We start from the raw sequence: 11,277 nt of genomic DNA on the forward strand, positions 1-11,277 counted from the left end.
TCATGTGGTGAGGGAGTACTCTATGTGAACAAGTGGAATGGATTTGATAACGACGCACCAAAGAGGATCTCTACCTCACGCTGTAAAGAAAAAGAAAACTGACAGATTTATGATCATATATTTGAGTTAATAATGAAACAATATATGGTTATTTATTTAAAATCATATTCTGGCCACATTATATTAAATTTTGGGTAAAAAAAATGTTTTTTTGACACCAAATTTATTTAGGGGGGCTTGAAAACATAAAACAGGCCTAGTGACGCCACTGACTGACAGTGAGGTTGGGTTGTTGCTGCACGTTCAAAAGGGTGAGCAGCACAAACAGCACTCTACTGTTTCCCCATTGTTGCTGTCAGTGATCTGCTCGTGGGAAACCTGCAACACAGAAAGGGAAGAGGGAGACCGGTACATGCAAATCCTGACATTTAGAGGAAGTAAAACTTGATGAAGAGGCACCAAACTAACTGAATCATTCCATTGAAAAATTATTTTATAACTTTAAATCCTATTTCAGAAACATGACGAGATGGAAAAATATGTAAACAAGCAACAGACAATTATTGAAGATAACAGCTTCAAACTACAGATAAAAGATAACAAATTGACATTATTTTAAAAAAAGAAGAAAGAAAGAAAGAAACTGTGGCTTTTTACAAAAGGGTGTGATCTTGGAATCTGAACAAACTTTCACCTTGGTAATATTCCCGTAACTTCAAATTTCATCAAATCTGCACCAAAATACCCAGAAACAATTTTTGACCAAAGCTGAACATATACTCCGTAGACATGTTCAAACAACTCTTTCCTATTACTTTCTTTCGAAATGCAAAATTTAATGTTTGCACACTTATTAGGCTAAGAAAATATTACAAAAAAAGTTTCTTGCAACAATGTCCTCAAAGAAATTGGAAGTCAGACACTTGGAATTGAATTCAGTGATTTGTTTTGTTTTAGCCATTTGCAGTGTAATGAAGGATTTCATTACTTATTATGTTCCACTTAAAATGCTATGGTTTGAATAATTGAAGAATAAAGAGAAACAGATTGAAATCTTTATTTGTTTGTAGGTCTTCTTGGGCAGTTTTTCAGCTGGTACTGATATGTCCTGTTAAGTGATGGGACAACTGAAGCCAGGCTTCGAGGCGTGTACCGAGTAAAAAGGGGGCGTGTCCGATGAAGCCCTGCTTCGGAGCTTGTGTCATGTTGAGCAAAATCACGTGATCAGCAACAAACGAGGCCTCGCATTACATCTGCCACGTTATTGCTTCATTTTGCGTATCGTTTTTCAAAATAAAAGCGCTATGAACCCTGTTGCTTCGTGGGTTGTAGTAGGTGGTAGCGCGTCAGCAGAGCAGTTTTTATCAGCAGTGGTTGAAATGGAGCCGTCAAAAAAGAGAAAAACCTCTCATATCTGGGATATACATATTTGTAATATTAAAAACCAGAACTAGAGCTCCCAGGAAGAGATGATTTTAAACAAATTGTTTTTCAGGAAGCAAGTTTCAAGCTCAAAGTATTCAGAGTCTGCCCCAACAATCACTCAATTCCCAATACACTAAAGTACAACATATCTTCATTGTCAAATATGTCCATGACATAAAAGAAAACCCAACAACCACTGATGGTCAAGGATTAGATTGGCTACAAATAATTTTAGTAATTGAAACATGACAATTAAATATGATTAAATTGATTCTCCTGGTAGTAAACATGAGTTTGATGAAAACTTTATGACAATATTGCATTTACAAATTTTTGAAAGTATGATCCAACTGAGTGACAAAGCTGTTACAGTTTTACCAGCAGATGTCACTAGTGACTGATGAAGCATCGAGTAAGAATCTTTTTGCAAAGCAAAGTGTTGGAAAGCTTCATTGCTTCATGAGGCTTCATTTGCCCATCACTATGTCCTGTTAAAACAAATTGATGAAACATAAGTATTAGTTTAACTTATTTCTGAAATAGGGTGAAATATATGAGTGTATTGTGATAGTGCAAAAGTGGCTTACCTCTCTTTCTCTCTGCAGGCTGTTCAGGCTAAAAGATTCCCCAGGGGCCTGAGCACCTTTTAAAGGTTCCAGAAGAAATCATCATGGATTGAAAGGGGGTTTGGGGAGTGAACATTGCACTTTAGATGTTTAATGTTGACTATTTATATTTATAGGAATGTTTTCAGAAATGTGCTTGGTAATAGACGAGGTTACTTTTTATTGTTAAATAAAGTGTTTGGATATTTTGGTTATTTATTGTAGATTGTTAGTTTATTCATATTTTTTGTTTACCCTGTTCATGGTAGGTTTGTTAATAGAGGGGGTAGTGGATTATAAAAGGCTGCCTTTTGAGAGAGCTGCTGAGATCCATGATGACCTTCACAGCAGGGTTTTTGTGTCTGTCAATGTTGGAGAAAAAAACACCTAGTGGGTCTGCACTCTTTCTCGGCCTCAAGTCAGTGTACAACATAATTCTCAAATGTGTATGACACAGTACATAAATGCATACCTTAACATTCACAAAAGTATAAACAGTTTCTCAAATTTACACTATTCAAACTGCACAAGTAATAATCCACCACAAATACAAATCAGCAAATGTGCGTGCACAAATCGCCAGCTGCGGAAGGATAGGTCAACACAGCGCACAAATGAGCTTGCCTGTTCTTACTACCTTTGAGACTTTTTTTTAAATAAACTTTTTTGAAGAAAATGTAAGTATACAGCAACCGAATGAATGAGATATACTTAAGAATACAACACTTACATGAACAAAGAGCCAAGGCTGTTAATTAAACAAATATGTGCAAAGATTTACACATATAAACTGTTTTGAGAGCGTTTTTATTGGTGGAGTATGATATTGATTTTATGTATTGTTCCACATCCTTAAGAAAATTATGAAAGTATGGTGTTTTATTTACAAATTTACATTTATGAATATAAAATTTAGCCAGAAGAACAAGCAGATTATATATATATATATATATATATATATATATATATATATATATATATATATATTTTTTTACTAAATTTTATATATTTTATATATTTTATATATATATATATATATATAAAAACATTTATCATCCTTTTTGGGGAAAAAAAAAAAATTCAATTTCCCATCTTAAGGAAAAATTCCTCAAAATATGGTTCCTTTCAAAACCTATGTATAAAAAGCAACACCAAAAAACTGTTTTTTAGTTAGATAGGAAAATCAAATTTTATTGTTTGAGTGTAACTATTGTGTTTTGTTGTTTGTGACAAACCTATTAAATCAGCAACATCTGATGGTCAAATGAGGCCACCAGATGTAAGGAAAAAAACTGTATGAAAGAGTAATGAGTGAATGAGAACTGGGAGCGTAAATACTGAGGGCGACAAGAAACAAGTGGATGCAGCCCGTCTGATTGGTGAATGAGAGACAGGTGAGAGATGAGAAGCAAGACCGACTGAGCGAATGAGATAAAGACTGATAATACAGAGAGACACTGGGAAATTAATCAAACTAAACAGAAGGATCAAAAAGGAAACACAATGAACAACATGAAAAATAAGATGAATCCACAACAATAACAGAGCAAAGCAAAATAAACCAACACACACACAAATACGGACTATTTATTGTCCTGCTAAACTGTGAAAAATATTTGTAAAAACTGCAACATTAACGTTTTTACATTATGCATGATATATGTTTATTTAAGTAAAATACGGTTGTTGTTGTTTTGAGCGCTTGTGGACTAATGACACGGCTTATGGCAGCACAGGGCGTTCACAATGTGAGACTTCCAAATGTAAATAGCGTAGCACCTAGCAAGATGGCGGCCATAAATCTCGCCTAGCTCTGTAGGTGGCCATTTCAGTGTTTCCTTTGTATTCCAGTGCTGTAGTCACTTTAAATCTAAAACATAGACAAATATACTGTCCCAAGTACTGAAATAATCAGGTTCGAGAATAAGGTGGAAAAAAACAAACAGAAAATGATTAAATTTAGAAAGACACTTTGATACAGATGGTGATTGAGCTCCGGAATCTTATAGAGAACCATTTATTTTCTTATTTAAAAGCAGTAAGATTAATAAAACATGTTTTGCTTTAGCTTTTTTTAAATCAAGATCATTAGTAGCTGTCCTACATCCTGTGTGTGCTCCTCCGGAGCAGAAGGTGGCGGTAGAGAACAATTAACATAAGTTTCAACCGGTGTAACACAAGAAGAAGTCTGCTGGCTGAAACGAGCAAGATAAAGAATGTGGTTTTTTGAACTCCCCTGACAGCCCTCAGGAACAAACTGCGGACTTTTTACGGTCACAATGAGCGGGATGCGGACTGTCCTGAACTCCACAGCGGCGGTCGCTTCACTGGCGGTCGGCTATGTTCTGTGGGCCGTCTTATCTCCAGGAGAGAAGAGAATACACCGGTTAAAGGTGATTCGGTGTTGAAACAAGTCAGGCTTTAGGGGGACGGGGGTGGTGGTTCTATGCTTCATTTTTTTGTCGTACTTTATTCATTTCGTTTTTGAAGTCGCGAGAGCTGCGCGCGCACGAACTCCACAAGGACGGTTATGTAGGCATCCCCGGATAAATCTGCTCCCCCACCAGAGGGGGCGCTCGAGTGGCGGAACCGCGTTACAAAATGTTTATTTCTTTAAATAGCGCAAAAATGGTAAAATAAATTGTACGTCTGTAAATGACTTGTTTTGTGACCAGAAGGGTTTTCCTAATTTACTTCCTGTGATCAAACAAAAGCTTTTTTTCCCAGTACGGGTCATCGGACTTTCTTCCCTTCAACAAGCAGGAAGCGTCTGATGAAATTCCACGGATTCTCCCCGTGAAGCTTTTCGGTCAGTGTTTCTATATTGTATCAGAAACTTTTATGAAGTACACAAACACCCAGAGAGCAAGACCAAAACACTCAGTAGTTTTGTTCCGTCATATTTGTGATATCACGTTAATGTCATGTATTATTATACCGTAGGAAGTCTTGTTATAATATATAATAATATAATACAGTTGCACCCAGGTATGTGGGTCCGCTAAATGACAACAAGTTCATAATGAAAACAAGTGGGCACATATTTTAACAGGTGGTAAAATCTGTGTTGATGAAGAATGAAGTCACACAAACACATTAATCTTTAATTACAAAGACACATAAGTAAGTATGAAGATGTTCCTCCACTACCATCTTAAACAAATTTGATCAGGCCCTCTGATAAAAATCAGTGCCCCCTGTCAAAAGAAGAACAAGTTAAACTAACAGAGCAGTATTTTGCTGCAAAAACACTTCACATCATGTCTGCTCCAGCACGTTTGAAATGTTTCGATTTTATTTGGTCATAAGGCACAAAGAAGTAAGTTTGCAACTCATTCATGCAGTCATTTACAGATATCGACTATTTTTTTGTGCCACTAAGAGAAATAGACATTTTGTGATACTGATCTCCAGTAAAAGCTGGAGTTCACGGCACAATGATGCCAGCAGGACCGCATCATCTGCAAATTGCAGAGCAGGCCACCAAACCGGATGCCTTTCACTCCCCGGCTGCACCGAGAAAATCTTATTGGTCAAAATGTCAATTTAGCAATAAATATGTTTTCAATGTTGGAAGATGCACCTCTGATACATGAGGTACTCAAAACAATAGGCTGATTTTAGATGATCATCTTAAGCACAGAAACTGCCAAAACAAAACAAATAAAGCGACACTATTATCTGTCACTTTATCAACTTGTTTGAAAAAAACTTCACAGACCTACCTACTTCTGGCCAAATGCTGCTGCTTTACATCTGTGTGATTTGATTTATATAGTAATCACTAAATGGTGCAGGGTTTCCCCCAGAAAAGAGGTCTATGCCCGGTGGTAGGTGGCCGTTCGCCAGCTGATTGCCGGCCAACCGTGATTTAGTTTAAAAAAAAGATTAAAGTTGACAGGAAAGTTAAAAATATGGCTATTAGGGGATTTTGTAAGATATTTGTGCAAAATATTTACACATCTACTGTTTTACAAATTGGCACTTTTGAATACCTTTTTAAACAAAAATACAATTAAAATAAATACTTGTTTTCACCTAATTTGAATCCTAATTTCAGTCACATTTACAAATAAATTAAATTAACATAAATTAAAAAGTGCAAACAAGGCACCAACACACGTCTCACGTCAAGGCCAATGAATAACAACAGAGAACTCTGAAAAATAGAGAGATGCTGTACTGTACTGTGCTTTTTGTGGCACAGGCTGCATGTTGGATCACTACATGTAACAACAAAACATATCTAATGCTGAATTTAATAGCATCATTTTACTGGTAAACATGGATAATATTTTCACGAAGTACAAAACATGCTTACCATATTCGGTCTTGTAAAGCCACCTGCTGAATTTCAGCTCATCTAACCGTTTTTGGTTAAACCCGCTTGTTCCATGTTTGTTGCTGTGTCTCTGACAATGGGCTAACTCCAGGTAGCTGAAGGTGGTTCGGCCTCAGGGCTCATTAGAGTCCCACAAGGCTCCGTAAACAGTGCGTGGTGGGGGCGTTTATACTTGGCGCTTACTTCGGAGCAGTATTCTCTGAAACGATGAGGCAGTACGCTACGGAACCAGTGGAAATACGGTAAAAAAGAGAGCAGATAGTTGTCACATCAAATATGGCTGCACGTATTCAGGAGGAAGAGCTGTTGTGTTACTGGCTGTGATACAGAGAGGATGTTTAAACTTACAACATTCAGTTTGACTTTCATTGATTCTTTTACTTATTTGCTTTAGTTGTGATTCGCCCATCATAGGACTAATATTTCTTCTCTCTGTAGTCTATAAACACTCCTTTTTATCGGCTGCAGCAGTAATCTCTTTCCATGAGTTTTGAACCGTTTGATTATCTTTATGATCTCTCAGAGTGGTCATATAAATGCTGGACCTATCATGTACAATGTTCCAGTTAATGGGGACTGCATCTAGGGCTGATATTCACACTCACACCCCACCCTTCAAGCCAGATCTTGGAAAGTAGGTTCTTGTATATTTTTTTGTGAAGAAAAATAATCAACTATTTTCTTGCAGTATTTAATAGCCTGTGTCTTTTGTTGCACTGCCCACCAGAATCTACCTGAATCAAATCCAGAGAGAATGGAAGAGTCCAGGCAGAGGAACGCCATGGTGATGCAAGTACTGAAGGAGGCTGCCACAACCAATAGTAATATTGCAAGAGGATTTGACCGACCTGGAAAATAGACACATTCTACTATGTCAACTGTTTGCATTGTCTGCATGTAGTTGACTTTTGCTGACATCTAGACCCATAATTTGTCCAAACATTGTCTTATGGTGCATGGATGTTAATGGTTAATGTGCAACTCTCCTTAAAACAATAAACTGAAGATTGTCTCAGTTTTATTAGTATAAACCAGGGTTGGTTTTCAGGTTTTTAAATATTTGTCTTCACATGTTCATTTAAATGATCAAACCCTGTTGGTGGTGTTTGCTTTGGTAAGTGTGGATATCGTTGGCGAACCGTGACTATTAGAGCCGAGCCATCAACTCGAATAAAATACGCAGCAATGCCATCCACATTTCTAACTGCATAAAAAAAACTTTTTATGGCGAAACAAGTAGATGGAGATACTTCTTCATGGTGCATTCCAGCATAACCCAGAAATTCAACATTCCTCACTGAAATAGTAGTTGCTCTAAATAAAAACAGAGAGAATGGAAAGTAATATATCCTGTATAGGTTTACATTGACAGTTTTTGATAATAGAACTGTATTTTGATTTCATTACATAATTTCATTTTATAAAAACAGGTTTTCTGCATGGTCTCAAAAGTTATAAAAGGTCTTAAATTAATCATCTCAGTTTTATGTCTTTAAAATGTCCAGATTCATAGCTTCTTATATTATTTTTTTTGTAATGCACTGTCAGCATTAATTAATTCTGTGTTTTGTAGTTCTGATGATTTTAAATGTTATGCTGGAACAAGGCCCGTCATGCAGCAGACCTGTCAGAGGAATTTAATGACGGACATTCAGGCTTCCCCCAGAAGGCTGTTTCTGCTCTGTTCCTGAAACTGGTTTGTTGTAGTTTTTTTGGACTGAATTTGACCTTGAATGAAAGGCGTTCAGACTTGTTACTTGGAAAGAAATTTTACAGTGAGTCATTTGTAATTCATGTACACTAACCTCTAAAAGTATTGGAACAGTGAGGCCAATTCTTTTCCTTTTGCTGTCCATTGAAAACATTTTGGTTTGACATCAAAAGATGAAAACGAGATGAGAGCATCATACATACATACATAGATTTTCTTTACTCGCTTCTCCTTTTCAAGTCCCAGGGAGTCTTGAGGGTCCTGTGGGCAGAAAAAAAAATCAAAATTTGTGCCACTTTCGCCTGCAATGTACGTAAACTTAATTATATTATATCTCAATGGGTCTGATTCTCAATAAAGTTTATTTAACAAAAATAAGTTCTTTATCCAATGTGGAAGAAGGGTGGAGGGCATGAGGACACTCAAGTGTTGTGCTTATGATAAGGAGGTAGAAGATGCCAGGAAGCAGGTTGGGCAATTAGACAGACATTAAAATTTAATATTTGAATTAACATCCTGGTATTTGATCTGCTTTCTTATCTTTACATCAATTTTGTATTTCAGTTGTTCTGGACTGAACCATAATTAGGATTGGGATAATAACTTTGAACCCTTAAGAATTGCATTTGAGTGGTTGTCCGACAGCCTGTACAGGTCCAGTTCAGTGGTTCCTCTGATGATCTCATCTAGATCTAATGTTCACAATTTGGTGGGCATAGCAACAAGGCTAGTCTATGTTCACCAATGACGTTATGGCTGGTAAGGAGGACTAGCAAACTAATAAAACCCCTAAGAAGAGCAGAGAGACAAAAAAATATATAATTCTTAAAATAGTGACATGAAAAGTCAACAGGTTAAGGCTAAAATAAAATGTTATGGATAGTAAAGTCTACAAGTTTTTTTTTTACTAAAGGGTGAGTGAGCCCACTGAAACTGTCAAAAGCTATTCAGAATGAGATGGGAGTGGTGTCAGATGCTAGCACAATTAAAAGAGAACCAATGGTCAAATTGGTTCTCTTTTAATTGTTTGTGAATCTCCAGAGCTGTAGCTAAAGCCCTAACATAAAGAGCTCGATGGGCCAAGGACCTGACTACATTGCTCCCCAAAATAGTGCTGAAATTAAAGGGGTTATTTACAACATGTCAATAGAACTTTCTGACACTGAAATGTTAAACAATTTTAAGGGAATATCACAATTGTCTGTAGGATGGGAAATCTTCAAAATGGAAGATGTAGCACACCTGCGCTTCTAACATTTAAAGATAAAGAACTTCTGAAAGAAATATCTCTTGGTATATGATGTACTCAGTAAGACATTTGGAGAGAGGCCCTTTAAAATGCTTTAACTGTCAGAAGTGCAGGCATGTTACTGCAGTATGTAGAGTTCAGCAAAATGTTTTTGTGTGGAGAGGGTCACAACAGGACACATTGTGATAAGCTGTAAAATACTCAAATTGTGATGGAAATTCCATTGCTTCTTTTCTTGGGTGTCCTTATTTCATAGAAGTGCAAGAAATAAGCCAGGAGAGCAAAATCTCCTCTGCAGAGGCTGTAAAAATAGAAAACTTGGTAAGCACCACTACTAATCCAACTAGGGAGTCAAGTTGCTCAGTCTGTACTAGGAGCAAAACAACCCCTCAAAAGATTTTTTTTTTTTTGGCTTTTATGGTAAAAGCAGTGGCGGCTAGCCAATAGAGGGCGCTAGGGCGTCGCCCCACCACTCACATTACCTTGAATAAGACGTAAAAAATAAAAATAAAAATTAAATAGTACATTAAAAATATTTTGAAATATATGTATATATATTTTTAGTTGTGTAAGATAAATATTTTATGGTTAATGATAAGTAAAGTTGTTTCGTTCTTCGACGTTGTCTGATTGGTGACATATTTCCGCCCCGGGGTGCAAAAATCTTTGTCCATAGACTCTCGTTAAAAGTTGTACATGCGCAGTAGCTCCTCTTCAATACAAGAAATAGGACCGTTCAGGGCGCACCTCTCCTGCGCCCAGAGCTGAATGCAGCTATGTTTGCATTTCACCGCCTCCCGCCGCCGGAGCGTGGGACTCCCGCCACGGGCTGACGTCACATCCGTCTGTCAGAAAATTCGCCTGATTGAAAGGTCGAGCTGCGGGTGTGCTGCCTTTTAGCCAAAGACAGTAATAAGTTCATTACGTGACTAAGTTACATACACAATGTATGTGTTCATAGTTAATAATTAGTTTAAGAAAATTTATGCTGAAACCTGTTAGAACGTTTGTTTGGAATTCTAATTGGAGTGAGACATCTGATCTTCGTTACATTGTACGTTCAGAATACATGACGTAGTGAGTGCTCTCACCATAAAACAACCTTTGAGGTATTTTCTCTGGTAAAGTTTTGAAAAATAAGGGAGAAAACAGGTCTTATAAACGCTAAATATGTCCTACAGGCTTGTGCCTTGAGAGGCCTCCGTCTTTGTAAGTATTGGTGTGTTCAGGAAGCACTTATGCATTTATATGTACATTATAATGTTGCTTTTGTTGTTTTAATTCATGTAAATACACTGGTGTGATACTTTAGTATATATACTAAGTATAATAGACATATACCAAAACCTTTGGTATATGTCTATTTGGATTTATAGCCCCCCCTGGAGAAAACTCCACCAGCCGCCACTGGGTAAAAGCCATGTGAAGGATTAAAATGGTTGCAAAAAAAAAAAAAGTCTGATGTAGCAAGTGAAGTAGTTTGTCAGCTGAGAAAACAACTGAATATCTCAGACACTGATCTGAAAGAATTGTGAGCAATAAAAAACTTTCTTGACATGGAAGCAAAATCATAGTCTAGTGCAGAGTACAAGATTATTACCAAACTTTAGATTTGACGTTCACTCAGTCTCAGACTCATATCTGGCTCAAACATGGGGCTGTGGTGACTGTGATCAGTAGTGACTGCAGCCAATATATACACAGCAAATCCAGGAGGCCCAGAATAACACTGTCAGATTTGATTTCAACACTTTTAAAGTGTCTATATGGGTCCACACCAGAAAGTGTTAATTTAACTCTTATAAAGTGTCAAATATCAAATCTGCTGGAGTTAATAATTTAACACTTACTAACACTAATTCAGTGTTAGATTTTAATATTAACTCTCACAGAGTACTTCTTTTAACTTCTTAAGAGTTATTTGTAATTAATATTAAATAGGTAC

General features: G+C 36.8%; 1 protein-coding gene across 5 annotated transcripts; it reads left to right on the plus strand.

The window, feature by feature from the left end:
• Positions 1–4,186: 4,186 nt before the first annotated feature.
• LOC108249427 (ubiquinol-cytochrome-c reductase complex assembly factor 3) lies at positions 4,187–7,403 on the plus strand. Of its 5 annotated transcripts, XR_003038299.2 has the most exons (4): positions 4,282–4,423; positions 4,758–4,839; positions 6,896–7,006; positions 7,100–7,241. XR_003038299.2 is itself a non-coding variant. In XM_017438818.3 (2 exons), the coding sequence occupies exons 1-2, from the start codon at positions 4,310–4,312 to the stop codon at positions 7,229–7,231; spliced, it is 246 nt and encodes an 81-aa protein (XP_017294307.1). In that variant the 5' UTR covers positions 4,187–4,309; the 3' UTR covers positions 7,232–7,403. The 5 variants fall into 5 exon arrangements, 1 of the variants encoding a protein (XP_017294307.1); XR_001809205.3 differs by lacking the exon at positions 6,896–7,006 and having other exon boundaries at positions 7,100–7,237; XR_001809206.3 differs by lacking the exon at positions 6,896–7,006 and having other exon boundaries at positions 4,284–4,423; positions 4,745–4,839; positions 7,100–7,237.
• Positions 7,404–11,277: the final 3,874 nt, after the last annotated feature.

This window comes from Kryptolebias marmoratus, linkage group LG1 (assembly GCF_001649575.2).
Source record: "Kryptolebias marmoratus isolate JLee-2015 linkage group LG1, ASM164957v2, whole genome shotgun sequence".
Lineage (NCBI taxonomy): Eukaryota > Metazoa > Chordata > Actinopteri > Cyprinodontiformes > Rivulidae > Kryptolebias > Kryptolebias marmoratus.

Coding starts and splice junctions, on each gene's coding strand:
- LOC108249427 (XM_017438818.3), top strand. CDS start 4,310: ATGAGCGGGATGCGGACTGTCCTGAACTCCACAGCGGCGGTCGCTTCA. Junction 4,424..7,099: donor AGAGAATACACCGGTTAAAG/GTGATTCGGTGT, acceptor ACTGCCCACCAG/AATCTACCTGAATCAAATCC.